Here is a 23,897-nt window from a genome sequence, read left to right on the forward strand (position 1 = left end):
TCTGCACGCAATATGGGCACATCGCCAAAGGAACATAAGGAATACCTACTTTCTCTCCACTTCCAAGCCAAACGATTTGAATTTATTTGAGGTTTTATGCATAAAGTAGGAGGGTTGGTCAAGAGCCAAAAAGGAGGGAAGGGCATCTAACCTTGAGTGGAAGAACCAAACTCAAAACCCTATATATAAAAGCCAAAAAGTGATTGGATAATCTCATTCTTGTGGTGTGCAATCTTGAGAGCTCTCATCTCCCTTTTGCTTCTACTCTATCTTCTTGTACATCATCTTGAGAGTGAGGGAGAGTGAGAGTGTGAGAGCGAGCGAGAGAGTGGGGGGCTTGGGAAGTGAAGCTTCTCTCTTGCTTTGTCTACTTCTCTTTTTCCCCTTCTTAGGTGGAGTGGAGGAGAGGTTGAATTCCTCCTTCTCTTCATTACATTTTCTCTTGAAGATCGAGCACTTGCAAATCAAATCAAGAGGTCTAGAGTAGTTGAATTGGATTGAAAAGCACCAATTGAATTGTGGAGCTACTTGTGAGCCTTCGAACCATAGTGTTGATGTGAAGGTAAGGAGGTGAAGTCGCTATACCTTTTGTTAGCATGTGCATTATTGCTTTCATGAATATTGAAACAAGTGTATATATTGGCAAAAAAGAGAGATGTATTGGTTAGGTGAGAGATAGCCATAGTTGGCACAATTGAAGTATATGAAAAAATAAGTGTTCCGTCAAGTTCCATGTTGCCCATGCAGCTTTAATGAAAGCAACAACACATATCCTTAAGTAGCTATGTGTTTAATATATTGAGTATCAAAATACATATATATAAAGCTAGAGGGAAGACATCACAAGGAAATTCTAGAGGATACCCAAGTTGCTACTAGAGTTGCCCAAAACTTGGTAAAGTGATTATTGGAGTTCACAAGACAACAACATGAGATAAAGGTACAATATGATAAGGAAGTTGACATAGTAAGCAAAATGATAAACTTCTCAGGAGTTGTGTGCATCCCAAAAAAACCTTGTCCAATCTATTTTGATGACTTATAGATGGGACCAAAACTTATCTTGGGCTCAAATGATCATAGAAATAGAGGATTCTGTAAGGTGTGGGATATATCCATGCTAGAGATAGTTATAGCATAAGTTATTAAAAGCATCAAGGTGCAACATTTCATTATTAATATGATAAACTAATGGAAAATAATTTTGAGTCCTTCAAAATGGGTGGCCAAAATAGAAGCCAAGTATAATGTTTTTGGGTCATGGGAACACTCATCGTCTTTAACTAGAGGGCTTGGAAGAATAGGAAATCCATGGTGAAACAAGGAATTAGTAGATCTAGTTGTTGGTCCTCTAGCTATGGCTTGTGGAAACTCAGGCCAACCAAAGAAATGCTAACTTGGATGGGAGGTGATTGTAGCCATGTTTGCTAACCTAACAATCATTGGGGGCCAAGAAGGATTCATTAGCATATTGTGGGTTAAGTTCAAAGGAAAGGAGGTTAGCTTAGGTCTTAATGTAAAGACAATTAGAAGATTTCCTGATACCAAGGAATTAGAAGTACTGGAGGTAAAGAAAGCATAATAGAATCAACTATCAAAATCCCAATTTTCACAGATCATGGAAACAATTTAGTCTCTCGAGTTGCTTCACAAGGAGTGGGCCTTTATATGGAGAATGATTATGGTGCATTACTCCTAGGAGAAAAACTAGAAAGATGAGGTCTTTTTGAAGGTAAATGCATATCTAAAAGCAAGGAAACTCTAAGGCACCTTTTTGGGGATGGATGCCTAGCAATGAATCTACCAAAGGAGATCCTCTCTAGGTTAAGTTTCCAGGGTAGAATGACAATAACATGATGCTTGGTATCTTTGCTTTGTCTAGGACTTGGACCTAAGGAACTAAGCTTTTAGAGAATTAGAGAGTCCAATGTGCATAGCAAATGGGAAGCTAGGGGAAAATAGTGTTTGAAGGCATAAGGACAAAAGTAAGTTGGGAGAAGTCCAAATATATCTCTTCAATATAATACAATCTTTTCATGTCTGAAGAAGATAGCCAAACTATAAAAGAACACTTTCACATCCCTAAGTGTTAAACATAGAGGCTCCTTTTCCACATCAAAGACAAGCTTCAATGTCCATAACCTCCATGTCTTGTGATATACGCTAATTAGTCATGGTATGAAGGATCACCTTCATATGATAAAACAATCATCAAAGTTTCATCATGCAAGATAGGGGGCAATGCATGGCAAATTGTACCAACCCAATATTTAGTTTGCATAACAAAATTAGATCAACATTTGAAATGAATAATGTTGCCATAGGTCCAAATTTGTTGTAGTGAGATATAATGCATGGAACTATATGTTTTTTATATTATGAATCTATCACAAGAGCACATTCAATGGCCATGAGGCATCTATATCACATTATAGCATAATTTGAATGGAACAGATTAAACAAAGGTTTTCTTGTGATATGCGTTAAAAATAAGTGATAGTAGAAGATATAGCACACTGTCCATACAAACAATCCCTCACTCCCTTGCCTTAAGTTGGAACTAGGTTGTTGGAAGTTGTACTAGCCAAAATAAAGCAAGCATTATCACTACACATGCATACATGCATATATGCATAAATGTAACTGCACATCTTCTTTTGGTAAAATAATATTATGTGCAAGAAATCCCAAAAGGGTGAATACCCACTACGAAGTAAGATGTTAACAATTACAAAACCTTTCCCATATTGAAGCTAAATCTAACTCAAGAGAGTAAGCACATAGAAACTTTCTTATTAGGAATTTTACAATGGCTAGAAGTTGCTTAGCTATCAATACCAATCAATCATCATAAATCAATATTCACCAGAGAATACACATGAACATGTGTGTGCATGCGCGCATGCACATGTGTGTATGTGTGTTTTCATAATTTTAATGTGGTTATGTGCATGCACAAACATCCTTATGTATATATGCCTCATACATGCACTCACATACTAGTATGATAAGAAAATAGTAACATTGGAAAAAAAGAAGAATCTTAAAAGGAGAAAATCCAAGAAGAAGACAAACCAAGTTCTCTTTGCACCTCGCATGTTCATGTAAGAAATTTAAGTTCACATGTATTCATGCATTTGAGTGCTCATATATTATTCATTGATACCACGGAAGAGAAGAAGAAGTGTCCCAAAAACACACCACCAAACATGCTTTATAGAGTTAGGGTTAGTGTTTTCTAGAAAAAGCTACGTTATCACTATTCAACTAAAAGAGGTGGGCCACATAAAATATAGCCTTGCAAGTCTCACCCTACACAAGATCTCAAATCTTACTCTCAATCAAAGCCCATCATTGGCATTCATACCTCCACATCAAATCAAGAATGTAGTAATGTATCAACATTGTCATCCTTCTCTTTTAAAGGCAAGATTATCTAGAAACTAGAAGATTAGCTATACACATCAAATCAATCATGGATGGTCAACCAATTTAAAACAATAAATGATTTGAGAGGATTCTTGGTTACCTTACATGATTGTCAAAATGTCAAAGAAAAGTGCAACGAAACCATCTTAGACGAATTGCAAGCAAAGTAGAGGTTGCTTTCATATGTGCCATCTTCTATGCTCTTATAGTCCTACTATTTGCATCATGAAAGCCAAACCTCTCACCTAAAACAAATACCAACTTACATCAAACCCCAAACTTGAATGTAATAATAAGTGAAAAGGGTGGTTTTTGGAATATATGAGAACTACCTTAGGTAAGGTGGGATTTGAGCATGTGGAAGATAAAGTTGGTGGAAGGGGAAGGATATGCTAGTTGGAGATTCCTTTTTAGGGGTGGGGATTTAGGAAAGCAAAAAAAGCAAGGATGGACAATCATGGGAGAGAAAGGAGGAGAATTCATCAATGGAGATAAACAAATGTTGAATGTATTTGGTAGTTTGACTTATCTTTTTATGTGGCACATAGCAGTGCTACACAATGTTCACAAAAGCGCATGCACCCAAAAAACACAATGTGCTACATTAAGTGTTTAGTAGATTCACTAGTCCATGTTCCTTATCTATTTTGGAAATCTAAGTCTTCATACCAAATATATTCTTAGTATTTTCATGCAAATATGTACAACATGATAGGTAAGAGGGATTTTCTTGAGGAAATTGTCACCTATGACAATGATAGAATTTTCACATTCCTATGCTTTTTGTTATATCTTCAAATTTAGGAGCCAACCATGCTTGTGAAAAACATCTAAATTTTCTAAAAGAAGGTTTAAGGTTCAACAAACTTGGAGTCGTTCTTGGTCATATTTTGGTGAGTTGTAGGTTTTCTCATTGGATCTTTTTTCTTTTCTTTTTCATGATTTGTGAATGATGACTCCAACTCTTTAAGGGACGCGGTCCAATAGAGTGACAAATAAGCTCTAGTGGATAGGATTCAAAAGTGGAAGTACAAATGGATTGCTATTATTGATAGTCTTTTGCATTGAAAAAAACACTAATGGACAAAAAAAAGGGTTTGAACCCTTAGTAGCTTAAAGGAGGAGCTTATGTGTTGTTTGTTGTAAACCACTACAATGCCATAAACCATTGGCATGGTTAGCCTTTGGTAGGGGTCTTGAGATTGGTTAGTCCATGTGCTATTAAAATGAAGGAAAGCTACAATGATGGAAAAAAGGGAGTGGAAAAACTTAGGTGAAACCAATTGAACTAATGAAGTAGTGGTGACATTGATGTTGTTGGGAATGGCATTGCTATGAACACAAAAACATGAAGTGTTTAATCACTTAGCAAAATAAATTGTAAAAAAAGAATAGCTTCCCATGAATTTGCCATATATAAGGCAACACTAAAGCCAATATGCATGGTGGAGAGTCTCCACCATTCTTTTTGAGATTTATAAACTTATTAGGGTTTGTGCCCTCTCCCATTTCACCAAAGTGTATGTTGTCACAACACATAGGGTTCAACTGCACGTAATGACTTACATACCTCGTTTTGTGATGATGCACATTTCTTTGTGATTCTGTATAGGTTTTGCCCCTTCTCCTCATACTATAAATCAAGGAGTACTTTGTGATTAGAGCTGTTATATAAAAAGCATGAATGGTTAAACCAATTGGAAGAATCAATAAAACATATAATAGCTTTTGTGAATCTATAGCGCATAAATCTATGTGTCATCATACATGTATCTATGGTGGAGAGTTGGCACAGCTCTTTCTAAAACTTACTAGTGCCGGCTAGGCCCACTAACCGTGCTTTGTGCAATTAGCATCAATGTGAAGCTCATGAGGCTATGCCTCACTCACTTCGCCTTTTTTTTAAAAAAATCAAAGGGAATCATTGCATGGTTGCTTCCCTTTGCTTTTGAAAAAAGTATACTAAAGTATGCTACACGTGCTTAGAACCATCATATGTTAAGGAAATATTGCAACATTGGTATGTACTTCAAGCGTGTGCACAACTTGGGTGTGTTTGTGCAAATGTGATTTATATCACAAAACATTGTAGGAAATCCCACATGTATCCATGTCACCACATGAGTAGCCTCAATTGGAGGATCAAGCAAGGACTTGATTTGTCTTCCTTTTGTTGATGAAGTGGCCCCTAACCTGCATTGTTGGGTCTTGAAACTTCGTGTAGCTTGTAAATTGGGTGTGTCCATTCTCATATGGATTTGAAAGGGATGCATGTGGGAGATATATAAATTGCAAGGTGGATGTGTAGTTGGGGACATATTAAACACATTGAATATGTTTTGTAGGTGGTCACGATCTGACTTTGTTAAAAACTTGAACTATGTAGTTTTGAGTCTTCTAGTGCTCATAAGATAGCAGAAGGCATTGAGCCCATCCATTAAGAAAGATGTAATGCTTGGAACTTAAAAGTTCTCTCTATGCTTAGACTTGTGAGATGCGTGTTTTTGACTCTTCTAGTGCTTATGAGGTAGCAAAAGGCATTGAACTCCTCTCTCTCTCTCTCTCTCTCTCTCTCTCTCTCTATATATAGTGCTTCAACATCCCTAATCTTTACATATTGTCTTGTTGAAAGTGTTGATCCAAGCCATTGGTGGGATAGGCTTGAGAGAACCCCCTATCATTTTGATTGCTTCAATGCTAAGCTATCTAAATTTAGACTTTCATATACTCTTAAGGATTTTTGAATATTCTCATTGAAGCATGACAATATTGGTATAGAACATCATTAAGAATCTCATACTTTTGCATCCTTCTAATGAGTTTATACTTTGGGAGAGGACCAAAATCACAACATCAAAACCACAAGGTAACTTTTTGGTATAATCAAGCCATTTAGATTAACACACACGCACGCATGCACGCATGCGCGTGCACACCGCACACACATGCACGCACGCACGCACACATGCACGCGCATGCCGCGTGCGCGCGCACGCGCACACACACACACACACACACACACACACACACACACACACACACAATCGTTATCACCAATTCCAATCAACATCATTGAACCCCAAGTTTTTGAAATGTACTCTAGCACTCTCAACACTACAAAGGGACTAAAAACCCCACAAGACACATTACATTAAAGCTTATGAAACTCCAAATCACACTGAAACTTGCTCCACCTATTGCATGCTAGCAAGTCAAGACTTGGAGAGTGTTGGATTAGCAAGAATACTAATCCAACAATCTCCAAAGATGGCTCATCGCATGCTACAAACACATAATGCCAACATGGCCTCCCAGCCGGCTAGTGCAAGTGGCAAGCATCTCTTGTTCAACCTTCAACATGGCCTTCTCCGCGGGTCCCCATTGGAGGCACATGTGGTAGTTGTGCATGTTGAACATCTTCTAGAACTGCAAGTTGGCAAAAGTCTACCTTATTCAAGAGCGCATGATGTGGGCATTACTGTGCAGGTACTGCGGCAAGACTCAAGCTATTGCCAGTTGGTGAGCCATTGTGTCTTTCTAGGGGCCCCTTCTTTTGACCTCCTCCAATATCATCCATGATAGGGCCTTTGGTTCCACCATCTCGAGAGACTGGTGGCCTTTGCTTCATCCTTTGTATACCACTGCAACTTGTAGTGAAGAAAGGTCGAGACATGGCAAATTGCAAGCATGAGGTTGGTTTGGAGTGACTCATCAATAGCACTACTTCAACCCAAGTGCTTCTTCATCATCAACATTGGCGTGCATAAATAAATGCTTCAAGATGCTTCTATTGAGGGTTGCAGGCCAAGCCTGGTGGCCTTTGCTTCATCATTTGTATACCACTGCAACTTGCAGTAGTGATAGCTTGAAGAAAGGTCAAGACATGGCAAATTGCAAGCATGAGGTTGGATCGGAGTGATTCATCGGTAGCACCACTTCAACCCAAGTGCTTCTTCATCATCAACATCGTCCTGCATAATCAATGCTTCAAGAAGCTTCTATTGAGGGTTGTAGGCCAAGCGTGTCGAGGCTAGACCATGGGCTAACAACTTCACAATGGATGGAGGCTCATATTGCTACGAAAATAGGCTCACTGTCAATGCCAACTATTGAGGATGCAGCATATTTTGCATTAAAAACATGTGTGACAACTTGATTGTTCAAGCACAAAGAGAGAGAGAGAGAGAGAGAGAGAGAGAGAGAGAGAGAGAGAGAGAGAGAGAGAGAGAGAGAGAGAGAGAGAGAGAGAGAGAGAGAGAGAGAGAGAGAGAGAGAGAGAGAGAGAGAGAGAGAGAGAGAGAGAGAGAGATGGTGGCTTCCTATGAAGCACACTAAAAGTGTGAATTGTAGAAACCCCATGTCATCATCAACCTTAGCCTACTTCCTGCTCCTAGCTGAGAGTTCAACAATAGGAACTTTCCGCTTATTGATGCCATTTTTCTTCTGCATCTGTGTCTGCTTCTACTTTTGGAACTTCTTCTTGAAAAGGCATGCAAGCACACAGTGGAATGTGTATCTAGAAGTTCACCATGTCAGAGGTGGTGGGCAAGGAGGTGACACCTACTAACGAGGAGGAGGTGGCGGCTTTGAGGGCTTGATGCAAGGAGAGAAGCTCCGATGCCCTAGCCTTGGCAAGGTCATCATTCGAGGATGGACTCCTACAGCATGTTGACATGCAATCAAGATCTAGAAATGCCAAAGAGAGAGACCCATCCGAGTCGACCATCAGCATGACTAATGGTCTAGTAGAGGGTAGAGATGGGTGCCAGGAGGTCCATGTACTCAAGGAGGATGTGGTAGAAGAGGGTGTCGAGGCAAGGATGCCTCCACCATTGTGTCCGCCCAAGAGTAGCTCCACAACATTGTCATTTGGGGCCAAGACCATCATGGATGACTGCATGTTGATCTTAGTCACCATTGGTGTCGATGATAACAAGCAAATGAAGAGCGAGAAGCTCGGCATCCGCCTCGATATCGCACACACACACAACAACAAGGGTGAGGCATGGTACCTATCCTAATCTCTGTGTTTGAATGAATGAATGGATGGATGGAAGAATCAGAGAGAGAAGCAAAGACACTTAGGCACAAGCCACACACACACACACACACACACACACACACACACACACACACACACACACACACACACACACACACACACACACACACACACACACACACAAAAGAGAAGAGAAGAGAATGAGGTGTACACCTACCTGGCCTGGCCCATGAATGGATGGATGGAAGAATCAGAGAGAGAAGCAAAGACACTTAGGCACAAGCCACAGAGAGAGAGAGAGAGAGAGAGAGAGAGAGAGAGAGAGAGAGAGAGAGAGAGAGAGAGAGAGAGAGAGAGAGAGAGAGAGAGAAGAGAAGAGAAGAGAAGAGAATGAGGTGTACACCTACCTGGCCTGGCCCATGAAGAAAAGCAAATTGCAAAAAGGATAGGTTTGGGATCATCATACACGTGCCATGTAGGTTAGGAAATAGGTATGATAAATTTGTGCATTATATCGTATAGAGATAAAGACAAGGGTCATGCCTCCCACATTGTATAGAGAAACGCCATCCCAAAGCTTTAGTCAAAGTGCTCTTTTCTCCTCTCCTCTTGCTTGAAAATCTTACTTTGCTCACTCACTTGCCTTCTACACATCATTCACTTTGTTTTGTATCTTTATGTTAGATATGATCAATGCCCCACCCTCATTAGGTGCTACCAATGATCCATGGTGCTCAAAGTTGTAAGGCCCCCATTATGAGGAGAAGCCAAATGTGAGCCCGGACATTGGTTGAGTCGTGACTTGTATATCAGATGAGGTCTATGTGACCGGATGGCAAAAAGGTGACTGTTGTGGGTCTAATCTTTGGGTTAGACGGAGTGGTTATGCTGGTAGCAACTCGAGGCACATTGCATTGAGTTGCGTGGTAAGGGAGTTAAAAGGGGCCCCTATTGTGGGGTCCGGGGGCCGCGGAAGCGGCCCCTGGCTGGGGGGTCCCAGGGGGGCTAGCGGCCCCCCTGGCGGGGGTCCGGGGGCAGCGCCCCCGGCCCGATGGTAAAGGGAATATTCCCTGGAATATTCCCTGGCCGACTAGTGGAGGCTCATATGGTAGGTCGGTCAGCAGGCCGACCTAACGACCTTCGCGGGCTATAAAAGCTAAACCCCTTCGCAGCCATCTTACACTTATCTTTCACCCAGTCAGAGTTGTTGTTCCAGCTAGCCTTAAGCTCTTCACCTATCTTCTGTCTAGATCGCCATCTAAGCTTCACATAGTGGAAGCGCACGGGTGGACAGAGCCATCTTTGTATCAGTTGTTTGGAGTTAAAGAATTTTACTGATTCTCCTCTTATCTGTTGTGTACTCTCTATCTCTTTCTCAGATTCTGTTCGCTGCGCCGTGTAATATTTTACATGGTATCAGAGCCCAGGGGGCTCTAGAGATCGGAGAGAGTACAAGAGGCAAAGGCTTCAACAGCAAAGAGAAACGATGTCGACTCCGGGAAGCAGTTCTGGCGCATCAGGAAGCGGTGCAGGAGGTGGTGCTGCTGTACCGGCTATTCAAACACTGAGGATTCGTCCACCAACCTTCAGCGAAGGCAAGTTAGATGGTACAAACTACACCTTGTGGAAGTTCAAAATTACTACTATCCTTGATTCTTATGAGCTTCTGGAGACTGTGCTGGGGACTGACGCAGAACCACAGCCTACCCCCGACCCATCAAATCCTAGTGTGATGATTCCTCCGAATGCAGATCTTCTACGAGCTTGGAAACGAAGGAATGCAGATGCATTGTGTGCCTTAGTTACAAGCTGTTCTGACAGTGTTTTGACTCTGATTCAGCATACAACCAAAGCGTCAGAGGCTTGGAATGTACTAAGGAGTCAATATGAAACACGAAACCAAACAAGGATTCAAAACTTGGAGAATCAACTAGCAGCGGAGAAGTTTGCTGAAGGAGAGACGGTTGAAGCATTCATCACTCGGATTAAGAATCTGCGCGACCAGATGGCTGGCGCTGGGATACAAAAGACTAGCGAAGAGCTAGCTCGGAGGTGTCTTCGGATTTGTCCACAAAAGTTTGATGGACTAGTAACTGCCCTTAATACTCAGGTGAGACCTCAAGCTTTGACTTTTGAGGAGTTTTGTGCATTATTAATGGAGGAGGAGTTGAGGCTGAAAGCCCGAGAAGGAAGCAACAATGGAGATGCTGCATTCTCTGCCAATGCAAAAGGCAAAGGTGTTTCCTCCACCAAAAATGATGGTGACAAAAAGAAAAAGGGCGGCAAGAAGAAGTTTCAAGGAGAGTGCTTCTACTGTAAGAAGAAAGGACATGCGATTGCAGATTGTCGTGTCAAGAAGGCAGATGAAAAGAATGGTACCCTTAAAACTAAAGGGAAAGAGACAGCCAATACGGCTGAAGCAGAGTTGGAATTATTCATGGCGACCATTGAGGAAGTGTGCTCCTCGGCGCAAGAAGAATCTACCACTGACTCTTGGGTGTTGGATAGTGGGGCCTCCCGTCACATGACCAACAAGAAAGGTCTATACAGTTCTATGCAGCCTCTACAAGAATCCATCACTGTGACGGTTGGAAATGATGCTAAATGCCCTGCTGCAGGCACAGGTACTATTTCTTTTGTTGCTGCAAATGGTGAAGTCAAAAAGCTTTCAAATGTGTTGTATGTTCCCGAAATCAGGAGAAATCTCTTATCAGTTGCTGCCATAACTGATCTTGGTCATGAAGTGAGGTTCAAGAAGACAGGTGCAGAAATTATTGATAGTGCTGGCACAATTGTTGGCAAAGGAGAAAGAAGGAACAACCTGTATGAGCTAAGTGCTCTTACAGCCACCGCTGGAGTGGGCACAAGTAAGCTTTGGCATGAAAGGTTTGGACACATCGGATTTGCAGTATTGAAGGAGATGCAAAAGCAAGGTATGGTTGCTCACCTACCTACAATAACTGAATTGAAGGAACCATGTGAAGCTTGTATGATGGGCAAGCAACAGAGAAAGGCATTTCCACAAGAAAGCAAGAATAGAGCACATGCTCCTCTAGAGTTGGTGCATGCTGACTTGTGTGGTAAGATGCCTACACAGGCCTTGGGGGGATCTTCTTATTTTATGTTGATTGTCGACGACTACAGTAGGAAGATGTGGGTGTACTTCCTTCGTGATAAGGCTCAAGCTTTTGGTAAGTTTAAAGAATGGCTAATACTTGTTGAGAATGAAACAGGGAAAAGTGTGAAGAAATTTAGAACAGATGGTGGTGGTGAGTTCAACTCAAAGGAGTTTGAAGGCTTTTGCAAGAGCAAAGGGATCAAGCGTCAATTGACGACGCCTCACACACCTCAGCAGAATGGTGTTGTGGAACGCAGGAATCGTACCATTGTGGAGATGGCAAGATGCATGCTAAAGGGCAAGGGATTGCCTAACCATTTTTGGGCTGAAGCTGTTAATACTGCAGTCTACATTCTAAATCGGAGCTACACAAAGGCTCTCAAGGGAAAAACACCTCATGAGGCTTACACTGGTAAGAAACCATCTGTTTCACATTTCAGAATTTTTGGATGTGAATGTTATGCACATGTTCCAGATGAGAAGAGAAACAAGTTACAACCAAAAAGCAGAAAATGTATCTTCTTGGGTTATAGTGATGAGCAGAAGGCTTACAAGTTATATGACCAAGAGGCAAAGAAGATCATCGCGAGCCGTGATGTGGTGTTCAAGGAGGAGCCGCATACAGTGGAGGAGGAGAAGGCAAGGTCTTCCACTTTATCATCAAGCGAAGAAGTAGTCCACTATGAACCTGTCCCGAGAGCTATCCCTATCCTTAAGGAGGAGGAAGCATCATCTTCAGATGATGAGGAAAAAGTTCACCAACCTGACATCACCCCACCGGAAAAGCCATTGCCGCGCTGGGTGAAGCAGCTCTATGACCACAATAATCCTATGCCTGCATCTGTTGAGGAGAAGGCAGACGGACCAAGGAGGTCTCAGAGAATAGAGGAGCAAAGGAGGGCTTCTGCTCACATAGTCAACATGGCCTTGATGGTTGAGATTATGAGAGAAGTAAAGGAGCCAACTGACTTAGAAGAAGCACTTGCAGATCCATCATGGAAGGCTGCTATGCAGGCGGAGTATGACAGCATAATGAAGAATGACACTTGGGAGCTAGTGGATCGGCCAGCAAAGCGGAAGATTATTGGCACCAAGTGGATCTGGAAGGTAAAGTACAAGGCTGATGGTACCTTAGAAAAGTACAAAGCTAGACTGGTTGCCCAAGGATTTTCACAAGTTGAAGGGTTTGATTTTCAAGAGTCATTTGCCCCAACTGCCAGAATGACCACTATTCGCACGGTACTTGCAGTGGCTGCCCACAAGAAGTGGCCAGTGTACCAAATGGATGTTAAGTCAGCGTTCTTAAATGGTGACCTCAAGGAGGAGGTGTACGTGGCTCAGCCACCAGGGTTTGAGGCCCCCCATTCTGAGAACAAAGTGTGTAAACTGAAGAAGGCATTGTATGGGCTGAAACAAGCCCCCAGAGCATGGTACCAGCGGATAGATAGGTTCTTTTTAAACCTAAACTTCAAAAGATGTGCCTCAGATGCTAACTTGTATGTTTACAGGGATGGTAAAAAGTCTGTAGTGATTGTCCTATATGTGGACGACCTTCTTATTACAGGTGACTATGAAGATATGATCAACCAAACTCGAAAGGCTTTGAGTTTTGAGTTTGAAATGACAGACTTGGGCTTGCTGCACTATTGTTTGGGGATTGAAGTCTGGCAAGAGCCAGGAAAGATCTTCATCTCTCAGAAGAAGTATGCATGGGAGATCTTGAAGGCATTTGGCATGACCGAGTGCAAGGAGATAGCTACACCTATGGAGGTGAATGTAAAGTTATCCGTTGAGGATACATCAGCACTAGCAGACATTGGGAGGTATAGGAGGTTGGTCGGCAGTCTAATCTACTTGTGTAACACCAGACCAGATATCAGTTTTGCTGTTGGTGTTTTGAGCAGGTTCTCAAACAAACCTCATGAGAGTCATTGGAAGGCTGGGATGCGGGTGCTCAGATACTTGAAGAAAACTCTTGACTATGGTATCACATACAGTTTCGGAACTTCTCTTGTGGGGAACTGTGACTCAGATTGGGCAGGAGACATTGATTCCAGGAAGTCAGTTTCTGGTTATTGTTTCTCTTTGGGTTCAGGAATTTTCTCTTGGATTAGTAAGAAGCAACCAACAGTGGCATTGTCTTCTACCGAAGCAGAGTACAAGGCAGCTTGTTTTGCTGCATGTGAGGCCGTATGGTTGAGAAGGATTCTATGGCATATGGGAGTGCAGGATGAAGAACCAACTGTGCTGAGATGTGACAATCAGAGTTGCATCGCCATTGCCAAAAATCCAGTGTTTCATGCACGCACCAAACATATAGAGATCCAGTATCACTATGTGCGTGATTTGATGGAGGATGGGATAGTGGAATTGGTCTACTGTCCAACAGAGGAGAATGGAGCAGATATCTTCACCAAAGCACTTACGAAGGATCTGCTTCAAGTTCATCTTCAGAGACTCGGCATTGGGCCGAGGAGATAGTTCACCTATGGGTGGACATTGAGGGGGGGTGTTAGATATGATCAATGCCCCACCCTCATTAGGTGCTACCAATGATCCATGGTGCTCAAAGTTGTAAGGCCCCCATTATGAGGAGAAGCCAAATGTGAGCCCGGACATTGGTTGAGTCGTGACTTGTATATCAGATGAGGTCTATGTGACCGGATGGCAAAAAGGTGACTGTTGTGGGTCTAATCTTTGGGTTAGACGGAGTGGTTATGCTGGTAGCAACTCGAGGCACATTGCATTGAGTTGCGTGGTAAGGGAGTTAAAAGGGGCCCCTATTGTGGGGTCCGGGGGCCGCGGAAGCGGCCCCTGGCTGGGGGGTCCCAGGGGGGCTAGCGGCCCCCCTGGCGGGGGTCCGGGGGCAGCGCCCCCGGCCCGATGGTAAAGGGAATATTCCCTGGAATATTCCCTGGCCGACTAGTGGAGGCTCATATGGTAGGTCGGTCAGCAGGCCGACCTAACGACCTTCGCGGGCTATAAAAGCTAAACCCCTTCGCAGCCATCTTACACTTATCTTTCACCCAGTCAGAGTTGTTGTTCCAGCTAGCCTTAAGCTCTTCACCTATCTTCTGTCTAGATCGCCATCTAAGCTTCACATAGTGGAAGCGCACGGGTGGACAGAGCCATCTTTGTATCAGTTGTTTGGAGTTAAAGAATTTTACTGATTCTCCTCTTATCTGTTGTGTACTCTCTATCTCTTTCTCAGATTCTGTTCGCTGCGCCGTGTAATATTTTACACTTTAGTCTCTTTTGTTTCACAAGTAACTAGGTAAGTAGTACTCTAGTAGGTTGGAATAAAATTACTTTGTTTTTTAAAGGTATTCAAATGTATAGGAAGCACCATGTCCTTCTAGGATATAACAAAGAGGAGAAGAGGAGCTTCTGTGCATAAGTTGTGGCTCCCTTTCAAGCACACCATCATAGCTCAAGGAGCAAAGGGAACCCATAAGGGCTTGTCTCTTGGCATGTTATGGAGGCCCAAGTGCAACAAATAAGCAATTTGTCCAATCCTCAATCATTGATTGTATGTTTGGGCCATGGATGCATGAGGGAGAATGGCAAAAAGGACTTGTCCCTTGGCATGTTGCAAAGGCCCAAGTGTGGAAAATAAGTATTTTTTCAATAGACCATCATGCCAAGATTTCAAAATACACAAGTGAATGAGCATAATAAGGGATGAGAGAAGTGAATAACATCGGGGCATATGCGATGGAACATTAGCTAATCATCATTAGTGGAGACATCCAACCTGTACTTTGTGACATAGTAGCAGTAGACAATCGAGTTGAGAAGAGATGAAAGTTGTAGCAAAGAACTCTCACTTGTTGAATATGCATATCATGTGGTGCTAGGCCAAGGTAAGAGTGAAGTAGTGGAAAATCACTATGATGAAGATTGACTAAAAGTAAGTGAATGCAATAGCCAACCAATATTGCTATTCTTTGGAGGTAACTACTTTCTCAAATCCCCACCATGCCATGTGTGGACTTTGAACCTACTTGCTTGATGGGAGAAGTTGGAGGATTTTCTTGCCTCTAGTACCATTATTGTTATTGCTTTTGTTGTTGCTCCTCTTGTTATTGGTGCTGCTGTAGCAAAATTGACATGTTGGACACAATGGTGGAGGATGACCACCTACAACTCTAATGATGGAGGTATAGCTTAGGGCATGATAGCCTGAATATCATGAAGTCTCCATGTGCTCACGCAAGTAGTGATAGGGACTCCAACACAAGCATATCATTGATTGATTTTAAATGCGTGCCAATTAGTGCCTAATCTACATAAAGCACAGATGTTTCAAGGGCATAATTTATTAGCTCATGCATTAGAGCACATGGTTGATATTGGCAGCCATTGTTTCTTCCTCTCGAGATATGCATCGTGTCTTTTCTTCTTCCAGCTTGTTTTAGCTTGCTCCATGCTTGCTGAGGAAATCCCCAAGGCTTAGCTAAGCTCAATGTTTCATGGCAACCATTGTTTCTTCCTCTCGAGATATGCATTGCGTCTTTTCTTCTTCTAACTTGTTTTAGCTTGCTCCGTGCTTGTTGAGGAATTCCCAAGGCTTAGCTAAGCCTTGTTGAGTGCTTATTGAGCTGAGGAGCATCCATTTGATCTATTTTGAGTGAATATAGAGCATGATGTAGAAGTTGTGGATAGCTATGGCAACAAGAGCATGGATGTCATAGGTGGGAGAGTAACCAAAGGCTAGCTTTGAGGATTTAGCCAGTGCGCGACACAAGACTTGTTGGAGAACTTAGTGACATCACTTATATACTAGAGCCATTTCTTAATCCTAAAACATGAGAACCTCACGATAAGGTGTTTCTTGGGGATAGTGGGCGAGTATAAGGCTGATGATTGGCAATGATGGCATTGGTAGGTATCTTAGATATTGAAAGGCTTGGCGCTTAAGTTTTTGAGCCATGTTGATTTTGCTAGAACTGATTGGGTTTTCTCTTCCAACTATATGGACACCTGGCATCATCTGAGCGGAAAATGGAATCATCCAACTGGCTGGTTTCTTTTTTCACAATTTAGAGCTAGCTAACCATGTAAAATAAAATACCAGCGTGACGCCCTGGGAGCTCGACACGTGTCACGTTTTAAGTGGCCCTCTATTCAAATTTAATTTAATTTAATTTACAAATTACAAATTACAAATTGCAAAAGAACGCTACGTCAGCAAATTCCTTGGATTTTCTGATCGATGATCGACGGATGCTTTCTCCGTTTTTTGCAGCAGAACTTCTGGTAATGCTCTTGGGAGAGCCTCACACACACTCTCTCTCACACTGGAAACACGAGGCTTAATTTAGGGTTTGGGCTGCTGGTGCTGCTTCTCCACAATCGCAGCCTTTTGATCCGGTCGTGGCGCGTGATTGCGCATACAATCCGCTGTCCATCCGCATCGCATCGCATCGCATCGCATGATGATCACAGGCCTGCGCTCTCAACCTTTTGTACACATTGCTTTGGACGTGTGCGCACGCCTCTGAGGCCATGGCGCCTGGCATGCCGCAGGTGCATTGCACGAGCAGTGCCATTAAAGCAACCAGCCGTTGGCTTTTCGAGCCGCTGAACCGATCATCGATCGGCGATGCTGCCGCGACACAAGGCAGGATGCAAGGGCGCAGGAAAAGGAGACGGAAAAGATTAAATCAGATGATTCAGATTATTAATGCGAGGATTTCTGCCGCGTTAAATCCTCCGTATATTTAGTGCTGCGGGTAACATACCAATAGCCTACAGTTTTACGGAGTTGTAGAAATGGACGTGGAACTTGTCAGTTTTATGCGGAGCAGGGTTTGCTGTATTCATCTAACTGCAGGAGATCGTTTTCCTACGGCTAAGATAGTGTATTTAAATGGGCGCCGCATTGCCATGGCCGGCCGGACGGTTTTGAGGTGCCTGTAGATCAGAGAGCTTGTCAAAAAGACGTGAAAGAAGCTTCGCCTGATGATACGATGCGGACGCAATGAAGATACTTCATCCTTGACAGACAAAGTAGGCCCTCCCTGGCGGGGGCGTCAACCCCTTAGCCCGGAATATGCCGGAATATTTGCTGATCACACTTTTGCAGGCAGCATGGCTGGTGAAAGTTTACTGAAATTAGGCCCTCAGCTTTCTGGATTTTGGGCCGCAAAACTCTTTTCCATCATCTGCCTTTTCAAGTACTCGATCCCCATTCGACCAATCTACCCTTTGAAGCTTAAAAGACCGTTTGGGCCACGTCTCAGGAACTGAGACGCCATGGTAAGGTCCTCTCATCACCATCGAACTCTTCTATCTGCCGCATCACAGGGTCAGTTTGCGCCGCTTCAATTTGGTATGCACTTTTCTGACACAAATGCTTTGATTGGCTGGCAGGCTGGCTTTTTCGGTGTATCGCGGCAGTTGACAAGCTTGAGTTCAAGGAACTCCACGCAAGCCAGCAGTGTGCCTCCATCTCCTAGCAGGTCCCCCTCTGCACCGGAGTCTCCAATCAGACCTCCATCAGCGCCTCCATCTCCTAGCAGCTCTCCTTCTATTGCTACATCTCCCAGTAGACAAGGTTCAGAGACGACGTCAGGCAAAATAATTCTCATTGGGGTGGATGGGACAAAGGATCCTGCAGATTATTGTTTACTTTGGACAATCAGAAACATAGCCAGGCCAGGAGATCATATCATATATGTCGGCATCATTCATCGTCTTAAAACTCCAAGTAATGCCAATGTTGTTCTTTTATACCTGATAGTCCTACAGTTAGGAGCCGATGATTGTGATGCCATAATCTTCCAGGCTAGCGTGATGGAGTAAAAGAACCCGATGTGTCCAGAATCAATAGACTAAATGCAGGAACCTTGATCATGCATGATAGCAAGCTCAACAGATGCATGCTCTGTAGCTGGTCTGGCCTAACCCACAGGCTGATTATGAAATGGTGTTCACTGGTGATACACCATGACTTGAAGGTTTGACATGCAAATTTGCAAGGAAGAATGGTTACTTGCCAGTTTACGACTTCACTGGTGCAACAGCTTTGCTTATGGAGCCTGTACTTATGTGAATGACTAATCCAGTATTTCTGAGCCTTCAGGAAAGCCCAGATGACTTGGCTGTGCAGATATGCATGAGCTGAGTGGACATCTGCTATGCTGCTGCTATAAGCTGGAGAATATAGATAAGGGTCGTTCTCATTGGAAGAATTGATTTCAATGCTTGGGAGCCCAAATTTCTTGATGTTCTCTTTATTCCTTTCTCAATTTTCATTCAAGTATGGTTGACAATAATATTTCACTGGGCCTATATAACTTTAAGAAATGGGTAGCTGACTCTGATTGAGTGAACAGTCTTGTGACCCTAATGAGTAAGCAAACAATTAGATGTAACGTATAAAAAATCTAAACATACCAGATAGTGATAGGAGATGACTTTAAGTGGCTTGCAATGCAGTTTTATTATACATGATTTTAGTAATTGGAGAATTTGTAATATCCTTCTGCATATTGCACCATCTGCCTGATACAGAACCACTCATTTGAAAGACATTTCAAACGTTTTGCACAGACATTGCAAGCAGTTCTTTTTCAAGTCTGCTGTAGAATGACTTCAGTAGCAGGACTCCCTAATGTGACCTGAGTGTGCTCATTTTGCAGTGGGATATGAAGCGAATGCAAACCTGGCAGACTTTGTTGGTAGTAATAAAAAGGTTCTGGAAACAGAAATTTTTAAGAAAATGCACCTGTTTGAGCAAAAGCTTCGACCACTTTCAGAATTATGTGATAGAGAAGGGGTATGACCTAGTGTGCATATTTCAATATTTAAAAGTGTTTTATGGATGATATGCATGGCTGCTTATTAGTATTCTTTCGCTCTTTCGAGAATTGGTCAAATCACTGTCATATCGACCCGGCTCCTCTCAGGGTGAATTAAATGCCATGATAATTTATGCAATCATTTTTCTCACTCAATATTTACAGCTTTTTTCGGACTTCCATTCAATGAAACTCAAGGAGTAAACAAGAATTATTAGCTGTTTAAACACATGGTTTTAGAACATAATAATCTGTTTGTTCCAACAGGTGTACTTGGATATTACCATGACAGCAGGGTCTCCATTGAAAGTTGTCTTAGTCCAGGAGGCAGTGAAATTGAAAGCAACGCATGTTATTTTAGATAGGTAATTCTGAGTGTGCATTTTCAGGTCTAAAACAAATATGCTACAGTAAGACTTTTTGTCATATGAAATAAAGCTCAAAGAATAAATTGTTATTAAATGCTTCTTGATATCAAATGCTTTCAAATAAGGTTAAGAAACTCTGTGGCATGCGTTACAATGACAATAAGTTTCCTAGTGCACTTTTAGGTTCTCCTAAGTGCCTCTTAGGTTAGATTCTGCACAATCATTGTGCTTATGGTGCTCAAGCTGATGACCTTGGCAAGCAGTTAGATGAGACCCACATAGAAGAACTAGTTATTTCCAAATGGACTGTGGTGAAGTATTATAATGTTTGGATGCGGTGTGGGAAACTCCTGCTGGCTAATTGGGTGGTTATTTGGAGGACAAGGTAGAGGTGTGGGCTTTGAAAAATTCCAATTGTTGAGGAAGCACCGTCGCTGATTGTTAGGCTCAAAAAATGAGCAAGTCAAGATGCAGTTTTGAGCTTGTATTATTCCTCTGCCAATGTCAGTTGTCCCAGGGGCAGCTTCAGTTGTCCTCCTTGGTCTTTCAACAGCAACGGTAGATAGACCCATTCTCTTTTGGTATTTAACTCTGTTAGATATGTAGAGCAGTATATCTCCAAGTGTGAGCCTCTTGAGGCGAGAGCAGAGTGCATATGCTTACATTTTCTTGACGTGTAGGGATGCTGTGCAAGTCAAGCTCCTTTCTCTCAAGCTGTGTACCTTTCTAAATGTGTGTGAGTGCTTTGTTTTCCTTGTCTCTCATGTTCCACTGCTCTGCACAATTCTGTCATGATATCTAGGAGGGGAAGATATTTACTCCTGCACAAGAAGCTATGATTGGCAACTTAATCGACAACATGGGTGCATAGTGTGACATTGGCCATGGCAACAAGAACTTGGGAATGGCATTTTTGATGAGACAGGAGTGCTGGGAATACTTGTGCCTTTTAGTGCTATTTGCATTTGCTCGCAGCCCCTCTTTGTAAACGTGGGAAAGAATGTGTAAATGTCAATTGTTTGAACCAACCAACTCAATTAATTTTTGCCATAAAAATTAGGAGAGAGAGAGAGAGAGAGAGAGAGAGAGAGAGAGAGGGAGAATCGACACCACATTGAGAGGGGAACCGACCCTTTTCCCTTTACAAGAATTTATTGAAATAAACCACAGGCACTGAGTGCTTGAACCATGTACTAAAGGGTTGATTTGCTGCAATTTTGAAAGTTAGGGTTTTTGAAACCCTAATTTTTGCAAACTTTGAGTAGCAAGTTGATTTTCTTCTTTTTTAGTGCTTAGATTAGATCATCAAGTTAAGTAGAAATTGCTTCTTGGATGAGAAGTGTTTGTTGAAAATAACAAGTGTGGGGACATTTGTCTCTTTAAAATGACACATGTCCTTTTTTAGATGCCACATATTGTCACCAGGTGGTGATACTTTTTGCAATTGCTTTCCTTATTTACTTATATAAATATTTTATTTTTCTTTTCTTTAGTTGCTGTTGCTTTTTACCCCCCAGAGTTCTCTTGGATTAAGCTGGGATCTTTGCATGGCCAGAAGAGGCAACCATTGGGACAAATTGGACTAATGGTTTGTCTGAGCCTTGGGACCAGTTCCATATTGAATGGATACTGAAGAATAGAATGCCAATGGTTTGGGACTATGTGCTTAGCCATTGGAGATGGTGCAGGACAATGAGCCTGGCCAAGATTGAAGATGTACATGTGAGAATGCCCACGGAATAAAAGTCACCGTAACTGAGCCACATTACATTTTTTGATGTGGTTGCAACGGTAAAAGTTGCTCAGAACAACTTGAGGAATACAGGGGTCACCATTCCTAAAATTTAGGGAGTTACTATTTTTTGACCCTAGAATCTGTTCGCGTCATTATCTTCTTTTTTGTACGAGGAGTAATTCTCTGGTTTGTACCGAGGTCAAATTTTGCACAATCATGGAGAATTTTAGACTGAAAGGTTTAAACGTGAAAATTGTTACATGTATGCCATGTGTCACAATTTGGACACAAATTCCCAAAAGAGAGAGAGAGCATTAAAAAAAATGTAATAGGTAGGAGGGGTAGATCTGAGTATGAAGTTTTTAAGGGCTGAGGGCAGATTGTTGCAAGTACAATAGCTATGGAGACTACTTCTTCGTCTTTGACTCATGTATGGAGACCACTTCGTCTCTGACTCATGTATGGAGGTAAAGCTTGCTCCCTCTAGTCAACTCTCTCTCTATTCTCAAAGGAAATGCTCTGCATGATGGGCTGATTTCATCGAATGTATAGTTCTACTTTTTCTTTGCACTTTTGCTGATGCAAGAGCCTTATTGTTCATGCTCAAGAGCAGCTGATTGCTTCTCCAATGCAGGAACTAAAGAAAGTGATGATTACATCACACATGAATAGGGTTTTCAGCTCTGATTTAGTGCTGTTTGTGGGCCTGTTTTACTGCTGGAATGATGCTAGGATCAAAGGGTTTGTAGTCCAACTAGTATGGAATAGATCTGGAATGGAATAAAGTTTAGAACAGGGTAAGAACATACGAAAAATAGTAAATACAGAGTTCTGCAGATTGCAATTCTACACTTAAATTATTGAGTTACGGTCATAGAAAGTGTTTTCCTACTTGGGATGTTGTTCTGGAAATGTTGTACTGTCCTTATGTAGCTGAAATTTACTCAGAAAAAGGGATGTTGTTCTGGATATGTTGTACTGTCCTTATGCAATTGAAATTTACTCAGAAAAGATGAAAGCCAATTGTTCACAGATTTTGTACTTTGAAACATTTCATTTTTTTTGTAATCTTCTATCTTTTAATTGATAAAGAAATACCGAGAGGGACGTTGGTCTTCGGGTCCAATTTGGTGTTGAGCAAGGGAGTGAGGTCTCTATTTGTGTGTGTACGTGAAAAGACCATGTATTAATTAAAGAGACTACTGCTTTATGTGAGTCATAGACCGGTTGCACATATCACTTTTCTAGAGAAAGAAGCTTCTAAACCTTCTACTCTGAAAATATCTCAAATGGTTAAGAATTTGAGATAGTTGTTGAAGAAAAAATTGTTATTTTCGAAATTTTGGAGCTTTTGACGTGAACAAAATTTCCATTTGAGCAACTTCCAAAAATAATAATCTCCTAAATTTTAGTAGTCACTAAATTAAGATTCTAGAGAGTTTTATTATATAGGTTCGCTAGTTCATGGTTTGTTTCTTTGATCACGAGCATTTGGTTTCACTTTTTGAAACCACTTATTATATGTGTTTCTAGTCAATCTCTCTATCTAAGTGTAAAAGTCTTAGTCATTTTGAGCTTTTTGGTTAATCTGATCGCTCAACTAAACTTTTAATTTCTCTTGGGCATCTCGTCAATGATGACCCAAGTATTATTATAGGGCGTTTCGATCATTGGTCACCCTGAAATAGAAAAATAAATATTTAGTCATATTTTGAAACACTTACGTAATACAAATCGCCTTTCAAAATACATGAGCATCAAATTAATTTGAATCATTGAACTAGTATGTCTTGGTAGCAATTTATATGCAAAAAGTTGGTTACATCTCTCCCTCTTGAAATCGGTCTTGTCCTCAAGATGTTGCTTGAAGTATCTTTGATCTTATAGCTTCTTCATAAGCTACAAGTATTTCTGGATAGTCTTTAAAATACTCTTTTGGCATTCATTTAGGATCTAAATAAGAGTAATTTTTAAAATTTAGAAGAAATTTTCTAGAATATTTTGTTTTTTTTTTTTGATCATATGAAAAACTATTTGCTCTGGTAAAAGTATCTCCTTCTATTCATCTACTTCAGGTGGATCCTTTATTACAGGTTTTAATGGTAGAGGCCCTTTATATGGTTTCAAAAGATGGATATGACAAGCATTGTGAAAATTTTAATTCTTTGGAAATTGTAACCTAAAACGAACATTATTACTTTTTTCAATGACTTAAAATGGCCTATAATTTCTTGCCACGAGCTTAATGACTTGGGATGAAGGTTTGTTAGAGCTTTTTAGATAATCTTTGTCAAATTTCAGCCACACCCTATCTCCTTCTTGTAAAATAAAGTGCCTTCAAGCTTATCTATTGCTTTCTTTTGTTTTTTTTAAAGATCTTTGGATAGCTCGTCTAACTTGGATAAAAGCTATATCCATATTACGTACGAACTCATTGGTA

At 41.6% G+C, this 23,897-nt stretch overlaps 1 protein-coding gene across 3 annotated transcripts in view; it reads left to right on the plus strand.

Moving 5' to 3' along the window:
- Positions 1 to 16,766: 16,766 nt before the first annotated feature.
- Positions 16,767 to 23,897, plus strand: part of LOC148027083 (uncharacterized) — a 54,145-nt gene continuing 47,014 nt past the window's right edge. For all 3 annotated transcript variants that reach the window (XM_087691617.1, XM_087691616.1, XM_087691618.1), the window contains exons 1-4: positions 16,767 to 17,810; positions 17,925 to 18,261; positions 19,196 to 19,332; positions 19,622 to 19,719. In XM_087691617.1, the coding sequence (XP_087547743.1) occupies positions 17,808 to 17,810; positions 17,925 to 18,261; positions 19,196 to 19,332; positions 19,622 to 19,719 (575 nt within the window). In that variant the 5' untranslated portion in view covers positions 16,767 to 17,807. The remainder of the gene's footprint in view (positions 17,811 to 17,924; positions 18,262 to 19,195; positions 19,333 to 19,621; positions 19,720 to 23,897) is intronic.

Source organism: Lygodium microphyllum, chromosome 13 (assembly GCF_053477565.2).
Source record: "Lygodium microphyllum isolate KBCC chromosome 13, Lygodium_microphyllum_v1.1.10, whole genome shotgun sequence".
NCBI lineage: Eukaryota > Viridiplantae > Streptophyta > Polypodiopsida > Schizaeales > Lygodiaceae > Lygodium > Lygodium microphyllum.